Below are 21,201 nucleotides of genomic sequence, written 5' to 3'. Positions count from 1 at the left end.
TTAAAATGTGTTCCGATCTTTGGGGGCAAACTATCTCTGTACGGTGGGATGAATACATGAGTAAAAACAAACTATTGTGGCTTAAAATAACTTTATAAACTGTTACTCTCAATATTATAGTTGTTACACAGTCTGCCACCACATAAAAGCTTTGCCCTGGTCCCATTACCTTTGTACATACTCTGTAGTTCATATGTTATAGTTATCCGGCCTCATCCCTTTCTCCATCTCTGTCTTGCTCCATTTGTGAAGTACTATAACAATGGGGGGTATGAGAAAAGATGACGTGGTCCTATACTGATCTTGGAACCTGGTGGAAAACAAAGGTAACCAGGAATTATACAATTATCGGATTTGACTGAGTCGTGCCTGCTGTATTGGGTTTTTCTGTATCCGACTATTGCAATACACACCCAATATGCACGGACACATACACACACACAACCTGGGCACTCCTCCTCTCACCAAGGACCCATCACAACACTAATAGATCAGCAAACGAGCTTCTTAATGGTCTTACGCCACTGTTAATAAGGACTGATGAGGAGCGAGGGAGAGAAACGGTCTATTATAACTATTGTCTCCTGACATTCCATGCTAATGGCCTTAGAACACTTTCATACGTAAACATAATGATCATGTAATGACATGAGTTTATTTTTGTGTTTTGGCTTGTAGATTGATCGAAGTAATCTTGTTTCCTTTCCTCTTCCCGTCCCCATGGAAAGCATTAATAACTCAGTATCAAACATTTGAGTTGAATGAAAAAAAGATGCAAAAGTAATTACAAAGTGCTTTTACTATCTTGCCAAGTCTCTCTGGCAAAGGAGATTCTCAAGATAATTTATTGGTTAAATAAGGGTAGACAAGGATGAGCCTGTTATTGTTCAGTGTCTGTGTTTCTTCCTTGTCTTCCTCCTCAGAGCTAATATCCAGGCGGGGAGAACAGCAGCGGGCTGTGACATCATCGGCATAACTTTAACTTCCTCCATCACTGTATTCTTCTCTAGCGTGGAGTCCTCCTCTGTCCCACAATCCTCCTCTGAGTCGGAATACTGCTGGATCAGGAGGCTGGGCGGCATGGTAACTACCTCCTCAGAGAACCGCACGTGACGAGAGTTTGACATCCGCCTCTGAGAAAGAGAGAGGAGAGAAAAGACACAGAAAGAGAGAGAGAGAGAGAGAGAGACAGAGAGAAGGATTGGGTGAATGCCCCAAGTGATTTTTCAATTTGCAGTTGTCCAAATGCTGACAGTGTGGGACAGACAAATGAGAGTAAAATCTGTACAAACCTTTTTGGTCACTGTTTCCATTGATAGTGAGGACTCTGAATCTTGAAACACTGAGTGTCGCAGTATACTTCGGGTGACAAGGGGATGTGAGGTGGAGGAGGAAGAGGGGGAGGATGGAGGGAGAGGGGAAAGGGAGGATTTCAGGGGGTAGACAGGCATCAGGAAGTTGTCCCCCTCTTCCCTCTCCTCCTCATCAGATGGGACTGAGTTGTCTTCTAATCTCTCTCCCCCCTCTCCTTTTAAAAATTCTCTCTCGTCTTTCCTCTCCTGTGACTGGTGCTCTCTTTTTCTGTTCATGTGGACCCTGCTCTTCAGGGCAGAGCTGTCCAAGACCTCCACTGGCTGTGGAACAACAAGGCACACTATTATCATCTTTAATCCTTAAGAGTCTATTATTGATGTACACGTGCATCAATATATGTGACGTAATTAAAAAATTCCCCATCACAATCTGTCAGTTTAAGATAGAGAGATTTTTATTTTTGCATGGACTGCGTCAATCCACCTCATCCACCTATGTTGACCTTCTGCATCTGCGGTGGAAGGTGGCCAAACTACAGTGTTTGTCAGACCCGAAAATTGGTCTTTCACTAAAATATCTGTAGCATCTGGTCTGGCCCCACTGGACTCATCTAAAGTCACTACCTCCGATGTGCCAACTTCTGTCTGTAGTATCCCAACCGTTTGGGCTACACTCTATGGAAAGATAAGGTTCTCACTAACACGTTGGTGTTCTCCGTCTTGTTCTACAACTCCCACAAGTGTCACGGGACTCGTCTGAAGATAACCCAGTACCGGTTTAAACAATCCATATTAGTATGGAGGTAGTTTTGTGCCAACAAAAAAAGGGGTTAAGTATGTTTCCAAAATCTTTTTTATAATATATTTTAACTCCTAGATATACGACAGACACTTCAAAAATGATTCCTTATGATTTATTTTTTGTCTGTCTGTTTTGCCATTTATGAATGTTATTCAATGTGTTTCTATGCTATAGTACAGTAGTAAAGGACAAATTCAATATGTTATCAAAATAAATGTATATATATTTTTTAGACCTACAGGGGTCCTAAAATTCCAAATTAAATAGCTAAATGATCCATGGTATGACCATCTTAAAACAATTCCATATGTTATCTTAGTAGAACCCCCCCCAAAGGCATAGACTTTTAGTTCATCAGGATTAGTTCATTTAGGGTAACATAAAAGGCTAGTGATAGGGTTTAAATTAAGGCCTATAGGGGCGATTTCCTGGTCACAGATTAAACCTAGAACTGGACTAAACTGCAAACTCAATGGATAATTACTTTTTAGTCCAGGTTAGGCTTAATCTGTGTACAGGAAACTACACAATAATGTTTGAGTGAAATCTTACCTTAATGAAGGAGAACTCTAACACAGGTATATGATTTGGCCTCACTTCATCAGAACTGGTTTGTGATTGGACATGACCGTATTCCTTTGGTGCTGATTGGATGAGTTCACATTTACTGTTCTGTTCTTGGACAAGGCTTGGTTCTGTGATATTCATATTGACAGATGAAGAAACATCAGCGCTTCTATCATAACTTTGGTCCAATTCACTTGGTCTGAAGTCCCACTGACTGTTCACATTTCCTGACTGGCTGACTCTGTCCAAGGTCATAGTTGATCGGCCACTCTCATGATCTTGTGGGCGGCTCTGGCTGGTCTCTAATTGATTGGTGACCTCTTCAGCTGGTGTTTGATTGGCTAAGGTGTCTACTTGTGATGGGTTTAGAAACCTAGCCCACTCCTGCCCTGTGAAGATCTCCTCCAACAAGCTAAAGGACCCAAGGCCGAACTCAAAGGAACTTGGGGATCTGTCATGACAAATAAGGAATACTAGATTAGATATATCAAACATGTACATACAGTATATAACTATCTAACAAAGCACCACTGTCTTACTCAATACTCACTAAAACAGGAACTGAGAACTTCCTGTGTGAGTGAGAGAGAGAGTGCGAGCGAGAGTGAGAGCACGTTAACAAGCGGGTAATTGAGAGTAACTGTCAGTGACTAGGGTGTGTCTGACACCTCAAAGCTGTCAGTGCCCAGTATCACCCTGACTAATGTCTCTGCTATGACAACCTCCCTTTGCATATATCAATAGCACACAGAACTTACTCAGATGTGAAAGCAAGGTGTTATTCCTAGTTAGATCGCATAGTCAGAAAAATCTCCTGGCCCTGTATTTGTATTTACTAAGGATCACTTCATGTGTACGTGTGTGTAGAGTGTGCGTCTTATCATGTGTATGTGTGCCTGTACGTGTGTGTAGTGTGTGTCTTATCATGTGTATGTGTGTCTGTGAATGTACGTGTGTGTAGAGTGTGTCTTATCATGTGTATGTGTACCTGTACGTGTGTGTAGAGTGTGTGTCTTATCATGTGTCTGTGTGTCTGTGAATGTACGTGTGTGTAGAGTGTGTGTCGTATCATGTGTCTGTATGTCTGTGCCTGTACGTGTGTGTAGAGTGTGTGTCTTATCATGTTTCTGTGTGTCTGTGCCTGTACGAGTGTCTCTTCACAGTCCCTGCTGTTCTATAGTGTATAATTAAGGCAAAAAGGTTTTCATGACCACCTGACCTGACAAGGAAATACTCCATGCCGTAACTATAGGCAAACTGGTACACAAATTACATTTGAACCAATGCACATCAAATCACGAGACAGTAGTTAAAATCTACTTCCTAGGGAAATGAGTTAGCCATATGCACAGAGGCTGAACAACCACAAATATATCAGTTAAGCAAACCATGGCCGCTAACACATACAGTACCAACGCTGATCTGCTATACTGACAGTTGTTTGTTTGTCTGTTTGTTTTGAACTGACCTGAACTGACCCAATGTACCGCTGTCTTCTGACAGAGTTGGAGGGGCTTCCCCCTGGCCCTCTCTGATTGGTGACTGAGTGGTCGTATAGCCTTCTTTATTGGACATCTTAGTGAAGTTATCATCTCTGGTTGACAGCTGAAACTGTTGAATGAAAAGTATATTGAATGTTCGAGTGTAATGCTAGACAGTTAGCTAACAAAGGTTAGCAAAGATGTTACTTGTATTTGCTAATGAAACGGTCTGCATCATCAAATAAATAAAATGAGTCAAGTAAACTCTACTGTACTTACTTTAACTTGTTTTGCATCTTTCCTTTCTTCTCTCACTCCGTCCTCCGCTTTCCTTTTCTTCCCTAAACTCCCCTGCCTGTCCCTCCATTTCTCCTTTATCCTCTGTGTCAATCTCTTCATCGACTTAGTTGACGAGGTGTTTTCTGCTACACCTTGACCAGGTGACATAATCTTCATGACATCTCCATGTCCCGGAACCTCCGACCCCCCATTCCCCAAAGTCCGCCACCTCTCCATTTGAGTCCCCATGTCAAATGGAATAAAGTCCGAGTTTGACGTCATTAGAACCGACCGGTCATGGTTCTGAGAACCCTTGGTCTTGGAGCTGAGAGATGAGTTACTGAGAGGTGATGCGTCAATGTAGCCCTCGTTCCCGGTTTGAGTTCCTGTGAAGGTCATCACTGTTGGCAGAGCCCCCACTGACCCCCCTGGGTCACCTCTTACACTGCCAGCATTCTGTGAGGGGGCGAGGACAGCGGCACCCTGAGCAGCTGAAGGGGATGACACCATATGTCCCCTGTCCAACTTGGGGAGACTGCCAGTGGGTTGCTTCCTCCCTTCCTCCTCTTTCCCTTTCCGACTGGATCCCCCAAAATTACAGTTCCACACCGGTATCCCAAACTCCTCCCTGGAGTCCAACCTCGTCATCTCACGCTTCCTGGCCTTCTCACATCCCCCTTTTCCCTCAGCCGCTCTGACATCATCAGCCGGAGACAGCCCCAGAGCCCCATTGTCAATGGTGTTAGCCCAAGGTCTCCCCCCATCCTCCCCCTGGCCCTGGGCAGCTGTGGTGGGGCCGTGGGGGGCCTGGTCCTGCCTGCCGTGCTGGGTCTCTGAGCCAGGCTGGAGCCTCAGTCTCTGGAGCATGGACTGAAGCAGAGTCTGGGTGTCAACGGAGGGGCTTGGCTGAGACATTCAGGACAGAGAGCACTCTTACATCAGACCCCCTGGGTTAGACCAATGATGATATATACAAACAAACATACAGTACATACATATGATATGCTTTATATGGATTATGGATTAGACAGACCAGCGGCTATTGAGATTGAGTTACAGAAAACAATCTGGAATATTCCTTGTGTTTGTCCTCAGTCTTAGTACAGTTTCAGGCGTGTGCACTGGCGTCTTTTGTCTTGTTAGGAAGCGTGTTAGGATTGTTTTCTTTTTCATTCCAGTTGTTCTCCATTGTCATACTTCACCAGATTTTCCAGATGGATTGTTGACATATTCTTTCCCCTTATTTCCTCTGTCTGATGCATGGTCACTCCAGTCCTCCATGGGTTGTCAGAAAAGTTGCGACATCGCTCCGTAGACTCAGCAGTGTCAAAAAAACAGCAACGCTCAAACTTTTCTGTCTCTCTTACACTCACGCTCTCTCTCTCTATCTCTCTTCCTTTTCCTCTATCACATTATCTCACTCTCCTGTTTGTTTGGTCTCTATCTCTAGAAGTCACGCGTGTCTATTTGCGTGGTGGAGAAGTTGTCCTTCTTTCGATTGGGGAGTGATCATGTCATCACTAGGAGGAGAAGCAGGGGAATAACATTCAACATGCCTTACAGACAGATAAATGCACCCAGACCAGTGAGGCTGGTCTAACTACTCTATAGCACTTTCCTCCACAAGTGACAGTGACTCAATCTCGCTCGCTTTTGTCTATCTTTCTTTCTCTTTCTCTCTCTCATTCGGTCTCTCTGTCACACGTGTACACTGGCACATGCCCTCTTTCTCTGAACAGTGTGGTCAGGAGGGGTTTTTTGGGGCATTTTTGTCTCAGCAAAAGGAGTTGGCCTCAAATTAGGAAAGACATTGCTTCTACTGTTCCACACGAAGATATATCTGTGATACATTTACAAAATCCTTTTTGTTCTTCTAGCAGACATTTGACCATGTTTTGAACATCTTTGAGATCTTCTCTGCAAATAAGTGTTTTTATATGTTATTAAGGAATCTACACTGAACAAAAATATAAATGCAACATGTAAAGTGTTGGTCCCATGTTTCATGAGCTGATATAAAAGATCCCAGAAATGTTCCATGCGCACAAAAATAGTATTTACATTTTTTTTTTTTTTTTACATCCCTTTGCCAAGGTAATCCATCCACCTGATAGATGTGGCATATCAAGAAGCTGGTTAAACAGCATGATCATTACACAGGTGCCCCTTGTGCTGGGTATAACAAAAGGCCACTCTAAAATGTGTAGTTTTGTTACACAACACAATGCCACAGATGTCTCAAGTTTTGAAGGAGCGTACAATTGGTATTCTGAATGCAGGAATGTCACCCAGAGCTGTTGCCAGATAATTTAATGTTCATTTCTCTACCATAAGCCACCCCCAACGTCGTTTTAGAGAATATGGCAGTACACCCAACCGGCCTCACAACCACAGACCATGTGTAACCATGCCAGCCCAGGACCTCCACATCTGGCTTCTTCACCTGCGGGATCATCTGAGTCCAGCCACCCAGACAGCTGATGAAACGGAGGAGTATTTCTGTCTGTAATAAAGCCCTTAAGTGGGGAAAAACGTCTTCTGAATTGCTGGGTAGGCTCCCCAGTGGGTGGGCCTATGCCCCCCCCAGGCCCACCCATGGCTGCGCCCTTGCCCAGTCATGTGAAATCCATAATTAGGGACTAATACCTTTTTTCAGTTGATTGATTTCATTATATGAACTGTAACTCAGTACAATCATTGAAATTGTTGCGTTTATATTTTTGTTTAGTATAGTTACAACCCCCAATTGAAAGCTGTGGAGTGTGTGAATTGATAGGACCAGTTTCTCTAATGAAATATTTACCGGTTAGACTTGATACCTAGCTTTTGTTTGGAAGCTGTCCGAAGATCCAGTCATATCACTACATGGGCAGGCGCTGAATCACCAAGAACACGCCCATTCGTTTCTCTCATTGGTCGGTCGAAAAGACGCGCGTTATGGCGGCTTTGAAGTAAACAAAGTGAGTATTTACAACACTTTGCTGTGTATATTTATAGCTAGCTATGGAGGTTAGTGAATAGTATTAATGGCCAATATAATGCACAAGCCTTCTGCATATAGCCAATCGAGCAGGAATGATAGTTTCTGACTAAAATGCTAGCTAGCTAAACAGATTTCACTTTACTCAACTAGCTAACGTTAGCTGGTCCTGTTAGCTAGCTAGCTATCCAGGCAGCAAGTACCCTTAGCTAGCTACATTGTGAACTGGTGTTATAACGTCGCTAGCAATCTTTGGTCAGTAAATAACTTTGCTAATTTGCCAGTAATATAACGTTACTCCTTTGGAATTACATTTGTAGCTGGTTAGCTTCCTTCTGCAATCATGTTGCCAAGTGCTAACGTTACCCATTTTAAAAGTGACTGGAGCAACCTTTGCTCACTGATCATTTGCTATCAAACAGAGAGTCACTTTGCTATTTGTCAGCTTTCTGTGAGGGATGAGTAGCCAGGAAAACCCTTGTAACTGTAGCTATATCTCTCTGACTGACATACCCTTATTGTCCAGGCACTATGACAGTGTGATCTGTACGCCTGCATTGTAACTCAAACAAGTACTGTCATCTCCCCGACATGGACTGTGTTGTGACAGGGGGCAACGTGAAAGGTACTTATCCCATCTGACATTGAAGAAGACATTTTATACCACCACCTACAATACCAGTCAAACGTTTGTACACACCTACTCATTCCAGGGTTTTGTACATTGTAGAATAATAGTGAAGACATCAAAACTATGAAATAACACATATGGAATCATGTAGTAAACAAAATATTGTTAAACAAATCCAAATATATTTTAGATTCTTCAAAGTAGCCACCCTTTGCCCTAATGACAGCGTTGCATACTCATTGGCATTCTCTCAACTAGCTTCACCTGGAATGCTCTTCCAACAGTCTTGAAGGAGTTCCCACATATGCTGAGGACTTCTTGGCTGCTTTTGCATCACTCTGTGGTCCAACTCATCCCAAACCATCTAAATTGGGTTGAGGTCGGGTGAGTGTGGAGGCCAGGTCATCTGATGCAGCACTCCATCACTCTCCTTCTTGGTCAAATAGCCCGTACACAGCCTGGAGGTGTGTTTTTGGTCATTTTCCTGTTGAAAAACAAATGATAGTCCCACTAAGCGCAAACCAGATGGGATGGCGTTTCGCTGCAGGATGCTGTGGTAGCCATGCTGGTTAAGTGTACCTTGAATTCTAAATAAATCACTGGCAGATGTCCTCACTATTAGTTTACAATGTAGAAAATAGTAAAAATGAAAATAGAAAAACCCTTGAATGAGTAGGTGTGTCCAAACTTTTAACTGGTACTGTAGCTAGCTAGCTACATGCCTTTTTATTGAATGAAATTGGGATGATTTGTGTGTCTGTGTTTTACAGTGCTGGCCAAGGCCATCCACTCTCTGTCCAGGATAGGTGATGAGTTGTACCTGGAGCCACAGGAGGATGGGGTGAGTTACCATGATACACACACAAGCACACTTTAATGTGCATACCAAAATACATTGACACCCATTCTCACTAAATTCTACAATATTGTTGCCAAGACATCATTGAGGCCCAGGGATTGGGCTATAGTTGTAAAGTTTCTCTTTCCTGTCTCACAGCTGGCTCTGCGTTCAGTGAACTCATCCCGCTCAGCCTACGCGTGCTTCCTTTTCTCCCCACTCTTCTTCAGCAGGTATGGGGTGTGTGTGTGTGTGTGTGTGTGTGTGTGTGTGTGTGTGTGTGTGTGTGTGTGTGTGTGTGTGTGTGTGTGTGTGTGTGTGTGTGTGTGTGTGTGTGTGTGTGAGAGAATGCGAAAGAAAGAAAGGGTACACTACCTATGGCTGCTTCCATTCTTTTACAGGTACACCATTCCCTTAGGACATGCTTTTCGCTGCAAGATGGCTATCAAGGTACATTGACACATTGCTTTGACCCCAGGGTTGGGCGCAATTCAAATTGAAGGCAGTCAATCCAGGAAGTAAACTAAAATTACAATTCAATCATAAAAAAAGGGCATTTATTTTCAATTGCTTTCTCAATAAACTGAAAAGTATAAGCTATTTATAAAAAAATAGAAATGATATATATATCATTTTTATCTTCTGAATTTTCATTCTAACCACTTCCTGAATTGACTGCCTTCAATTTGAATTGAGCCAACCCTGTTTGACACATTTCTGTTATCTACAGTTTAATACTCTTCTGTTATATCTGTAATGTCTACTTATTCTCTTCCCTCTCTGCCTCTCTCAGTGTGTGCAGGCTGTGTTCAGGTCCCTGTCGTCTCTGGAGAAGACAGTAGAGAAGTGTCACATTGAACTGGATGGAGAGACGAGTCGTCTCACCTTCACCCTGCACTGCAAACATGGTACAGACCGTTAAAGTGCCATAAAATAACCACAGAACAGTTTAATCTGGAGTTTTAACCAATTTAAACCTCCTCACACCCTTAACTTTCCCCTAACCAAGGCATATCAAGTGTGTGTGTTTGCGTTCTGTAGGGCTGCTGAAGACACACAACCTGTCATTCCAGGACAGTGAGAGTCTGCAGGCCGTGTTTGATAAAGAGAGCTGTGCCAACATGCTTCGCGCCCAGCCCAGGTCAGCACATTCTCTCTCTCTCTTTCAGTGTTCTTCTCCTGTCATCTTACCTCCTATGCATCACTTTGATTTTTCCTTCTTTCTTTCCTCCAGGTTGCTGGTTGACACGGTGCTGCACTTCCCTCCCTCTCTGGAAGAGGTGAGTGTGTCAGTGAGTGGAGAACGAGTGTGGTTCAGGAACCATGTAGATGACGAGGCAGGTGAGGAGAAACCATTTTGTTTTTCTACACTATTGAAGTGTTGGCGGTGTAGTTTTTATTTGGTATTTTTCAATAAATCAATAACCCTGTATAGCAAAATGATAGTAACTTTAATCCCCCCCTTCTCCTTTTCTCTCTCTCTCGTAGAGCAATCCAAAGCCATGCTGACTGAACTGTGTTTGAGTTCTGATGAGTTTGACCACTTTGCTGTCGGAGCTCAGACCACCATCACATTCTGCCTAAAGGAGCTGAGGGTATGTAGGGTTATGTTACTTGTTAAATGGGTTATTTCCGTTTTTATAATCTGGCGTGCTATGTCATAAGTGATTTGAAGGCATCATAGCAGGCCACTTAATAAAGCGTTGTGTTGTCTTTCAGGGCTTGCTGGTGTTTGCAGAATCCACAGGTCTCCCAGTCTCAATGTATTTTGATGAGCCAGGCAGGTTAGGATACATATTCACCACTCACACATACCAATATGAAGGTATAAGGATATTTTGTTTCCCGTGTAGCATTCATTTGTTTTTGTCAGTCCTGTGGTGTTAAGTGTAACAGACAGTGTTCTGGAGGTGAACTTCGTGCTTGCCACTCTGTCTGATGACTCCAACCTCTGTAACCATAACAACAACACAAAACGGTAATTGAACATTAACTGTCAAACATTCAGAACAGTCATGCCTCTTTGTACAGGGCCCTGTTCTTTACCCAGAATCCTCTCCGTTCTCCCCAGAGCTCGTTCGCCGCCACCTCCTGACGACTTTATGACTGACGACATTGATTCTTATCTCATCGCCATGGAGACCAGTGAATTAGCGGGTCCCTCCGATGCCCTTGCGCCCCGGTCCCCCTCGTCCAATCACACGCTTACAACTCAGCCATCTGCAGCCATGCGCAGTCTAGAGAGAGGAGAGGAGGAGGAGGAAGATACCGAGGACACTGAAAGACCTCCAAATAAAAAGGTGAGCTTTGTTGTTAAAGGGCTTGCTGTTACTTACACAACTGCTGGGATCAATGTAAAACTAACCCCTCTCCCCCTCTCTTTCTTTATTCCCGCTCAGTTCCGCTCGCTCTTTTTCGGGTCAGTCTGTCCCTCTGATTCTCAACTGACCAATCAGACGATCAAGAGCCAGGAAGTGCTGGCCAGTGACAGCGAGGACGACACCCAAGCATCATTGCCGTGACCTGGGGTGGTGGAGTTGAAGCCACGTGTGTTTGTGTGTGTATGTGTTTGGGAGAAACCCACTTATAGAATCCCTGCGAAGAGATATTTAAAAAGATGAAAAAAGGTATGCGTCTAATCTGAAGACTAATCACATTAGATGCAGAGTCTTACCCTTGGAATAATTTTTCCGAATATGGATTTGACAAAATCCAGACCTTTCTAGTTCTAATGACCGTTGCAGCTTTGAGAGGAAAGTCTGCGCTCAGTAGGTCCTCTGAGGGACAGTGATGGGACATTCAGACTTTTTATTGGACCATGGTATCACACTGGGGACTCTGGAATTATGAGGAAATGGACAACAAGTACTTCCTGTTTATGATGGCATGTCAATGATCAATGTACACAAGCTCTAGAATTAAAAAAACAAAAACTTTTTTTCCCCCCTGAGTTTGAAAATATAAATTGTTTTATTTACATTTTTTTTTTTTCAAGTCTACACTTGGATGAGATGCTTTATGAGTAATTTTTGTGTTTTGTAAAAACTTTTAGTATGTCTATTTCTTTCCTTGCTTGTTAAAAGTATGTCTCCATAGATGGAGTTGAGTTTCTTTTGGAACCAAATGTCTGTGAGCCACTGTTTCCAGGAAGGGGAACACTGCTGTGTAGCACCTGAAAACTCTTCCCCCTCGTCTGAGGCTTCCTCCTCTCCCTCTTTCTCTCTTTCTCTAACTCCTTCTCCCTCTTCTTCTGTAACTTGTCCTCCTCTTTCTCCCTCCTCTCCTGCTCCCTCCGTCTCCTCCTCCTCTCTCTGGAGCTCAGGTTCTCCTCTTCCTCCCCCCTGACCGTGCTCCCCTCACCCGTCCCATCACTGAAGTCCTGGATCAGGATTTGAGGAATGGGGACTTTGTGCTCCCCTTTCTCCTTGTCCGGCCTTGGTTGCTCCCCTTTGAGCCTGCGGAAGAGACCAAATAGCCTGGGGGTGTCGGTAGGCCCAGTCTGAGGCGGGACAGTGTCCGGGTTGCTCCCTGTCACTCGTTTAGGTGATTCTGGGTGCTTTGGTACCTGAATGGGAGATGTGGGTTGTGGTTGATTGGACTGAATGAAGCCTATATTTGATTGATTGGATTGTGTGAAGGTGGGTTGTGATTGGTTGGGGTTAGTGAAGAGATCCTCAGAGAGCCTGCGGGTGAGCCTTCGGGAGCTGGAGGATTTGCAGAGCCGGAAGTCTGCGGAAGGGGTTGCCCACGGTCCATCACAGGGCGTAGTCCTTTGGGACGAGACATCAATTTGTGTGGACACCGAGTTGCCAGAGTCAGCCTTTGAGTCTGCAGGAGGGGGAGACTCACTCTGACTTTGTGACTTTGGGTTGTCAGGTAAGTAAGGGAAGTCACCTGTCAGTGATTCCCTCTGATGTAATGGTGGAAGGATGTCAGTTGAGGCTTTCTCTCCTTCACTCTCTCTGACTTTCTGGGTCTCCTGACCTGGATGGATGGTGACTGGACTCTGGGGTTTTTCAGGAAGCTTCTGTTCTGATGAGTCCCTCTCCTCCGCAGGCTCAGTAGTGGATGTCAACTCTGGAGAAACCTGGCTCTGATTGGCTGGTATTATGCTAGAGGGCTCTGTGTACTGTACCTCTGTCTTTGCTGTCTCTGTGTGTCTCTGAATGTCATGTGGAGACTCCATGGTTGTCTCTATCCCTGTGTTTGTGTCAGTGGCTTTCTCTGTGCGCGTCTCAATCCCTATGTATACATCTACCTGTATCTCTGATTCTTTGTCCATCTGTGTTTCTGCCTCAATCTGTGACCCCAAGTCTGTCTCTGCCTCTATGTGCATCGCTGACTCGTTTTCTTCCTGTCTCTCTGGTTCTGTATGTGTCTCTAACGCCGTTTCTCTCTCTGCCTCAGATTTTTCATCTGTGTGCGTCTCTGTCCCTTTGTGTGAATGGATCTCTGTACGTGCCTGTATCTCCTTGTCGGTGTGTGTGTCTGTGTCAGTGCCTTTGTCTCTCTCGGTCAGTGAGCCCGTGTCTGTTTCTGCCTCCAAGTTTACATCTGCCTCTTGTTGTGTGTCTGTCTCCGTGTCTGTATTCACATCTGTTTGAGTCGCTGTCTCTGTGTCTGTATTCACATCTGTTTGAGTCGCTGTGTCTGTATTCACATCTGTTTGAGTCTCTGTGTCTGTATTCACATCTGTTTGAGTCGCTGTCTCTTTTGACCCCATGTCCGTCTCGGTCTCTACACTTTTATCTGTGTGTCGTCCTTTCTGTACCTCTGCCTCCATTTCCCCCTCTGTCTTTGCTTCTGTGTATGTCTTCAGTTCTGTGTGTGGAGCAGTTTCCTCCTCTGTCTTTGCTTCTGTGTATGTCTTCAGTTCTGTGTGTGGAGCAGTTTCCTCCTCTGTCTTTGCTTCTGTGTATGTCTTCAGTTCTGTGTCTATGTGTGGAGCAGTTTCCTCCTCTGTCTTTGCTTCTGTGTATGTCTTCAGTTCTGTGTGTGTGTGTGGAGCAGTTTCCTCCTCTGTCTTTGCTTCTGTGTATGTCTTCAGTTCTGTGTCTGTGTGTGGAGCAGTTTCCTCCTCTGTCTTTGCTTCTGTGTATGTCTTCAGTTCTGTGTCTGTGTGTGGAGCAGTTTCCTCCTCTGTCTTTGCTTCTGTGTATGTCTTCAGTTCTGTGTGTGTGTGTGGAGCAGTTTCCTCCTCTGTCTTTGCTTCTGCATGTGTCTCTGTCTCCTTGCTTTTCTCTGCCTCACCCTTCGTCTCTGTCGCTATATGCACTGTGATGATATTTGCACTTGCTGTTGACTGTTTGTTCAGTACTTCCTGTCTTTGCATGGTGTCTTTACTGTGATCAGTTTCCTGTGTCTGTCTGTCGCTGTGCTGCTCAGAGACCGGTGTCTGGCTGAAACCCCCCTGCTCCTCTCCCTGGCCCTGTGAGGTGACGCTGTGGTCAGAGGTGAGCTGACGCTGCTGGGAAGGTTCTCCGTCTGAATCTGGGGTCAGCTGGGTTTTCTGTCTTCTGTCCTCCTGTTCTAAGGGTTCTTTGTGTTCTAACGGTTCTCTCCTTTCCACTGGGGCCCTGTCCTCTGTAGGTGGACGTGGAACACCCGGAGCCCTCACTGGACTACCATCCATCTCACTTCTTCTCCTCAGATTCCCTCCCTCGCTTCTCTCCTCCCACACCTCCTCTGAAACCTTCCTCACCTCTCTGCCTTCTCCCTGCCACTCCCCTATGTCTGTCCTACTCCCTGTCATCCACCTCTTGCGGAGGAGCGAGGGAGAGAGAGAGAGGAGGGAGGGCGAGCGAATCAGAGGGAGGGACAGGTTCCCTTTCTCCCTCTCCTTCCTGTTCCTCTCCTCCTCCCTCTCTTGAACCCTCGCCCACGCCATCCGATATCCGTGGCAACGACCCCGGGGATCAAAGGTGGAGGCGGGCCGTTCCATTCTCCACTTCTCCAGCTCTCTCTCCGTCTGCCTCTCCAGATCCTTACTTGACAGGGGGACAGAACACACCTAGGTGGGGGTGAAAGGGAGAAACGGGGGGAGGTGGTAAAAGTGGGGGTTTATCTACTATCACACAAGTGTGTGTATTTATATACATGGTAAGATAGTTCAAGTATAACTTGTGTACATGCGTATCGGTCCTGAGGCCAGGTGTCTGACCTCTGCAATGAAAGTATCGTCCTCCTGCTGCACCTGCTCCCTCACACCCCTCAGCCTCTCCAGAGTCTCCATCTGGCCCTCGCACGCCTCCCTCTGCTCCACCCGGCCCAGAGCCCTGCGCACCAACACCACCGCCACCTGGAACAACACACGCACTCCTGATGGAGGGGGGATAAAAACAACACAAGGAGGGAAACGGAGGAATCAAATCTCCTCTTAGAGAGATTCTTTCAATCTTGTGTGGACAGAAGGGCCAAGAAATAAGAATAGATAGATTAGATAAGAGGATTGATAGAATGCATAAATATGACCATAGATGATGGATTGATTAAGTCCCTTATTCAGGTACAGACCGTAGCAGAAGAACAGGTCCCAGACCCTGAGCAGGGTGTTAAAGGGTAGGTGGCGTGTGAACAGGCACATCAACCAATCGGTGGCGAACATCAGAGGCTCCACGCCGTGTCTCTGCAGGTGCTTGTGAGCCGCGGGACACGTCCTCTTCAGCACCCTGGTCAGCATGGCTGCGTCAAAGAGAACCCCCTCCTACCGACAACATTAGAGGGACAAGTGTCCGGAGAGCTGCTATTCAGCTATGTTACAACATCCAAACCTTTTACTTATGAAAAATATATGCACGTTACACTGTTGAGCACGCTGTATCACAAATTGATAATGTGTAGTAAAGTAACTGTGTAGAGCCATCATCTTACCAGAAGGGGACTGTAGTAGCCAGGGAGGTACTGTTCACTGATCTGCACCAGACACCAGAAGGCCTGCTATAGGAGGGGAAAGCAAAGGTATTAAGAGAGATGGAAGGTCCAGTCCTTTCAACGTGATGATGAAGGATCACTGGTGATAACATGGTGATTGTAACAGTACCTCAGTAGGCATGTTCATCAGCAGTACAGCTGCTACAGGTCCCTGGGCCTGGCAGTAACCCTCCTCAGGCTTCAGCTGAGTAAAGGCCTTCAGCACCCGGAACAGACCACGCTGTCTGCCCACACAACCAACACAACACTCTGATGAATCAAACATTGACGGGATAACGCTCTAGATAATATTTATACAAAACTACAAGATGGAGAAAGATGTGTTTTAGTATGTCATCATTCCATATGTAGTATTATGAGGATCTGTTACCCATGGCCGTCTCTGGAGAGGAACATCTCATGGAAGGGGAACTGGCGGTCTAAGTCTCTCTCTATAACGTCCACCCAGCTCTGTAGTGCGGGTCTGGAGTCCAGAGTCTGATAAAGGGGGAGAGATTTACCTGATGACTAGGTTTTACTCTGCAATATTTGTAGATTTACAGTAAGTATATCATGCAAATGGAACAGTAAGGTTCTAATTGTTGGCTCTATCTGTAGAGGTGGTTGCTCTCTTACCTGATAGAGGTCCTTGTTGTGGCGCATTCTGTCTGTGGCGCCACACAGCAGTGGCCAACACTTAGCCCTGAGGGATGCTGGGATGCCTTTCTGACACTGCTCTTTGACCTGAGAGACGGGTGGAGGGTTTGTAACGGTCATGCCAGAGTAAACACCTGGGTCTGGTGTTCCAGAAAAGGTTACATTTAAAAGTACACACCTTGCTGGACTTTTTTAGTAAGACACGATCCCATTGGCTTATGATGTTGATCCATTTGGCCTCTCTTTGTCTAACGAGCTCAGGGGGCGGGCCTTCACTCCTAACCAACATATCATCAGCAGAATAAGGTAAACAGTTTAAACAAAACTGTCATAACATTTCCAAGTCAGTATATTTCTCAGGTAGGTAACAAACGTCTCTCACGATGGCTCGCTCTATCCTGTTTCTGTGGACCAAATGATCTGCAAATTTACTGAGATGAGTCAACTGCACCTTCAGTTCTTGTCACAGAGAACGAAAACACCATAAACACCCACAGGAAACAGGAAAACCACAAGGTGGCGGTGCGACTGTCTCCATGGCAACGGGTCAGGATGTTCAACGACACAGAGTGAGTGAGAGAGTGTAGGAGGTGATTGTTATATTGGTGTTCTGATTCTACCTGGGTTAAGGCCCATTTGTACTCGCATCTATTGAAAAACAATTCTGTCTGATGCTGAACTGTCATCTTTCCTGCCATAACTGTGTTTTTTGCATTCAGTTGCAAGCTATAGGATGTCTTTAGTGTATTTTATTCACCAGAAATGCATTCTCTCAGTTTGTTTCTCTTATCGTAACTAATCAATCTTTTAAAAAAACAGAGAGAGACAGAGAATGGTCAACAAAAAAAATTCAGTGCTGCTGAGCTAGAAGATCTGCGTAGTACTGACCCAGCAGTGGATCCATTCCCCAGGATGAAGCCGAAGCGGTCTGTCTCTGTGGCTGGAGCTCCAACACTGACCTCTGACCCCCTGTCAGAACCAGAACTGTCCTCTCCGCTTGGGGGCGTCTGGGTCGGGGTGGACGCACTCAGCATCTTACCTTACAGAACAGAGAGAGGAGAGATAATGGTCTCAGTTACAATATAGTGCACACGTGTGTGTGTGTGTGTGTCTGTACTGTTTGTGTTCAGAATGAAAGCAAGTACAAGTGTGACACAGAATACTCATCCTGTATATTAGAAATTAGGATGTTTAAAACCTTTTACAATCTAGGCAACATACATACATACAGTTGAAGTCGGAAGTTTACATACCCCTTAGCCAAATACATTTAAACTCAGTTTTTCACAATTCTTGTTATTTAATCCTCATAAAAATCCCCTGTCTTAGGTCAGTTAGGATCCCCACTTTATTTTAAGAATGTGAAATGTCAGAATAATAGTAGAGAGAATGATTTATGTCAGCTTTTATTTCTTTCATCACATTCCCAGTGGGTCAGAAGTTTACATACATTCAATTAGTATTTGGTAGCATTGCCTTTAAATTGTTTAACTTGGGTTAAACGTTTCAAGTAGCCTTCCACAGCTTCCCGCAATAAGTTGGGTGAATTTTTGCCCATTCCTCCTGACAGAGCTGATTTAACTGAGTCAGGTTTGTAGGCCTCCTTGCTCGCACATGCTTTTTCAGTTCTGCCCACAAATTTTCTATAGGATTGAGGTCAGGGCTAAGTGATGGCCACTCCAATACCTTGACTTTGTTGTCCTTAAGCCATTTTGCCACAACTTTGGAAGTATGCTTGGGGTCATTGTCCATTTGGAAGACCTATTTGCGACCAAGCTTTAACTTCCTAACTGATGTCTTGAGATGTTGCGGTATGACGAGCGGTATGACGGCTTTGAGCGGTATGACGGCTTTGTGGTCCCATGGTGTTTATACTTGCGTACTATTGTTTGTACAGATGAACGTGGTACCTTCAGGCGTTTGGAAATGGCTCCCAAGGATGAACCAGACTTGTGGAGGTCTACAATTTTGTTTCTGAGGTCTTGGCTGATTTCTTTTGATTTTCCCATGATGTCAAGCAAAGAGGAACTGAGTTTGAAGGTAGGCCTTGAAATACATCCACAGGTACACCTCCAATTGACTCAAATTATGTCAATTAGCCTATCAGAAGCTTCTAAAGCATGACAATTTTCTGGAATTTCCAAGCTGTTTAAAGGCACAGTCAACTTTGTGTATGTAATCTTCGGACCCACTGGAATTGTGATACAGTGAATAATAAGTGAAATAAAATGTCTACAAACAATTGTTGGATAACTTACTTGTGCCATCCACAAAGTAGATGTCCTAACTGACTTGCCAAAACTGTAGTTTGTTATTAACAAGACATTTGTCAAGTGGTTGAAAAATGAGTTTAAATGACTCCAACCTAAGTGTATGTAAACTACCTGCTTCAACTGTACATACATACATAGTGTGGTGCTACAGAATTCTAGCCACAGCATCAGCAGATGAAGTTGTTTCATTTGAAGCAGAAGTGATACCCTATCTACTCCTTGCCATGCCATCAACCGTGACTGTAACCCCACCTGGTAGTTATAACGTAGTAATGATGTAAAACGATGTAAAATCAAATACCTGTTAGTTCTCTCTCTCTGATCACTGGATGGGAGGCTTGCTGGAGAGAAGTGTTTGGTTAGAACGAGATTGGAGAGGACGAGAGAAACTTCCGCTATTGATGCTGTCACTTGCGCTCTCTATCACACGCTCATAGGAAGTCATAACAATAATGCGCGTGTGCGAATTACGATGTAATAGCACTTTATAGGAGAGTGATGTTGTGTAAGGAATACTACCATAGTTGATTATGCACAGGACAATTAGTGAGAAATTAAGTAAGTGAACCTTTGCCACATTTAAAATGGCGACAACGTCTACCCAGGAATACGCTGCTGTTTCCCACGCCTCCTCTGAGTTCCTCTGGGAGCGACAGTGCCAGAGCATAGTATTGGGAAACCGAGGATTTCCGCATGCTTCGGAGCTTTCACCAAAGTGTGCCAAAAAACTGTTCAATCTTCAGAGCTTTATCATTATCGGTTCAAAATGCACATGAGTGACATCTGCTGGTCAGCAATACATAGACGCATGTGATTTACTAGATTATTTTATTTTTTTAATTATCCGTTGTTTTCTTCAAACCTCCGTGGCGCAGCAGTAAATCGTTGGCTTTAGTAGCCTATAATCAGTTGGAATACCAGATTTGCATCTTACATCATTCTCCCCTTTTTTGCCTTCAAGTTTACTCTTTTTCAAAAACGATATCTATTGCATTATTTAGGGTGCTTAAACAGACGCGTATACTATACTAAATACAACTAATTATTTGAACAACAGTGCAGAAAGTGTGGTTTCACATAAAAAAACAAGTGCACCTTCAATGGGTTTTGACCTCCTACCCTCATGTCCCTGAATATGCCATAGTTACCTACTCAACCTGCTAAACCAGGGGTTCCCAAACCTTTTCCCTCAGACCACGCTTCCAGCATTGGGGAACATTCTGCACGTCACATCTTTTTGTATGTTTACTTCTACACATTTTGTCATGTCAGAGAAAATGTTGCAGTTTTACAGCTAATTTTCTTACAATTGTATATATTTTGCCATGTCTAATGTGTATTCATGTGATACAAGTGCCTCAAACATTATAACATAATCTTTGGGCTAAAAAACCTAGATAAGATACGTTAGCTGTCATGGGCTAGTTGATCTGGACATTTCTGGCAAGTTATAAATAGCTCTAAGGTATGCAATGACAAGAGGAAAACTGATTATGCACTACCCAATTTCAAAATTGCACCTTGTGCATTCTACTATTACAACTTTCAAGAGTAAGTTGAAAGCCGGACTGAGTTCCTAAAAAATAAAATGTTATTTAAAAAAAATCCTGGGCTGGCGTGGTTACACGTGGTTTTGAGGCCAGTTGGGCGTTCAGCCAAATTCTCTAAAACAACATTGGAGGTGGCTCATGGTAGAGAAATTAACATTAATTCTCTGGCAACAGCTCTGGTGGACATTCCTGCAGTCAGCATGTCAATTGTGGTGTAACATTTTGTTGAGTGACATTTAAGAGTTACCTTTTATTGACCCCAGCACAGTAATGACCATGCTGTTTAATCAGCTTCTTGATATGCCACACCTGTCAGGTGGATGGGTTGTATGGGCAAAGGAGAAGGATGACGGTGTTGCAATTGTGGTGGGGATCAGGATCATGAGTTCCTGGAGTGCCCTGTAAGGTTGAAGGAAATTGAGGTGGCAAAAGTTTAAGTTGTTTCCATCCAAATTGTGTGATTGCCAATATACCATAGAAGAAGAAGAAAAAGAAGAGCAGCAGCTTTGCAAGTCACTTCTGATAAAGTGACATGTCTCAGCACACTGCTTCGCTGCTTACGAAATTGATGCATATATGGGAACTCCGTATCAAATTTAATGCCTTGACCACACCTACATTGCTTTTGCACAAAATGGTAAGCAGCATCATCTGGATATACAGTACCAGTCAAAGGTTTGGACACACCTACTCATTCAAGGGTTTTTCTTTATCTTTACTATTGTAGAATAATAATGAAGACATCAAAACTAGGAAAAAACACACATGGAATCATGTAGTAACCAAAAAAGTGTTAAACAAATACAATTCAAAATATATTTGAGATTCTTCAAAGTAGCCACCCTTTGCCTTAATGACAGCTTTTCACATTCTTGCCATTCTCTCAACCAGCGTCACATGGAATGCTTTTCCAACAGTCTT

At 44.2% G+C, this 21,201-nt stretch overlaps 3 protein-coding genes across 3 annotated transcripts; 1 reads left to right on the top strand and 2 right to left on the bottom strand.

Annotated features, from left to right (window-relative positions):
* Positions 1-73: 73 nt before the first annotated feature.
* zgc:113229 (uncharacterized protein LOC550612 homolog) lies at positions 74-6,067 on the bottom strand. Its single transcript, XM_055927061.1, has 5 exons — positions 4,443-6,067; positions 4,151-4,293; positions 2,668-3,133; positions 1,293-1,634; positions 74-1,133 (listed from the first exon to the last, which is right to left on the bottom strand). Exons 1-5 carry the CDS (start codon positions 5,355-5,357, stop codon positions 888-890), a joined length of 2,112 nt encoding a protein of 703 aa, XP_055783036.1. The 5' UTR covers positions 5,358-6,067; the 3' UTR covers positions 74-887.
* A 1,247-nt stretch (positions 6,068-7,314) lies between these two features.
* On the top strand, positions 7,315-11,841 carry rad9a (RAD9 checkpoint clamp component A). The gene is made up of 13 exons (XM_055927060.1): positions 7,315-7,402; positions 7,949-8,047; positions 8,824-8,894; positions 9,051-9,124; positions 9,293-9,341; positions 9,685-9,799; positions 9,933-10,032; positions 10,126-10,232; positions 10,380-10,486; positions 10,611-10,675; positions 10,765-10,869; positions 10,963-11,191; positions 11,291-11,841. The coding sequence occupies exons 2-13, from the start codon at positions 8,014-8,016 to the stop codon at positions 11,411-11,413; spliced, it is 1,179 nt and encodes a 392-aa protein (XP_055783035.1). The 5' UTR covers positions 7,315-7,402; positions 7,949-8,013; the 3' UTR covers positions 11,414-11,841.
* On the bottom strand, positions 11,839-19,291 carry tbc1d10c (TBC1 domain family, member 10C). Its single transcript, XM_055927059.1, has 10 exons — positions 19,032-19,291; positions 17,346-17,496; positions 16,636-16,735; positions 16,437-16,544; positions 16,192-16,298; positions 15,931-16,045; positions 15,762-15,827; positions 15,405-15,594; positions 15,052-15,209; positions 11,839-14,901 (listed from the first exon to the last, which is right to left on the bottom strand). The coding sequence occupies exons 2-10, from the start codon at positions 17,489-17,491 to the stop codon at positions 11,968-11,970; spliced, it is 3,924 nt and encodes a 1,307-aa protein (XP_055783034.1). The 5' UTR covers positions 17,492-17,496; positions 19,032-19,291; the 3' UTR covers positions 11,839-11,967.
* Between the last annotated feature and the right edge of the window lie 1,910 nt (positions 19,292-21,201).

The sequence above is a fragment of the Salvelinus fontinalis genome, chromosome 6 (assembly GCF_029448725.1).
Source record: "Salvelinus fontinalis isolate EN_2023a chromosome 6, ASM2944872v1, whole genome shotgun sequence".
Classification (NCBI taxonomy): domain Eukaryota; kingdom Metazoa; phylum Chordata; class Actinopteri; order Salmoniformes; family Salmonidae; genus Salvelinus; species Salvelinus fontinalis.
This window is presented reverse-complemented; position numbering and strand designations above follow the sequence as displayed.

Bases quoted from the DNA above. Each gene is read 5' to 3' on its own strand.
- zgc:113229 (XM_055927061.1), bottom strand. From the start codon at position 5,357: ATGTCTCAGCCAAGCCCCTCCGTTGACACCCAGACTCTGCTTCAGTCC. The intron at 1,635-2,667 runs GTAAGATTTCAC...GTTGTTCCACAG, and splicing joins TAGAGTTCTCCTTCATTAAG to CCAGTGGAGGTCTTGGACAG. The intron at 1,134-1,292 runs GTTTGTACAGAT...TCTCTTTCTCAG, and splicing joins TGGAAACAGTGACCAAAAAG to AGGCGGATGTCAAACTCTCG.
- rad9a (XM_055927060.1), top strand. From the start codon at position 8,014: ATGGACTGTGTTGTGACAGGGGGCAACGTGAAAG. The intron at 8,895-9,050 runs GTGAGTTACCAT...CCTGTCTCACAG, and splicing joins TGGAGCCACAGGAGGATGGG to CTGGCTCTGCGTTCAGTGAA. The intron at 9,125-9,292 runs GTATGGGGTGTG...ATTCTTTTACAG, and splicing joins TCCCCACTCTTCTTCAGCAG to GTACACCATTCCCTTAGGAC.
- tbc1d10c (XM_055927059.1), bottom strand. From the start codon at position 17,491: ATGCTGAGTGCGTCCACCCCGACCCAGACGCCCCCAAGCGGAGAGGAC. The intron at 16,545-16,635 runs GTGTGTACTTTT...CCCGTCTCTCAG, and splicing joins TACTAAAAAAGTCCAGCAAG to GTCAAAGAGCAGTGTCAGAA. The intron at 15,210-15,404 runs GTCTGTACCTGA...CCCCTCCATCAG, and splicing joins GGACCTGTTCTTCTGCTACG to GAGTGCGTGTGTTGTTCCAG.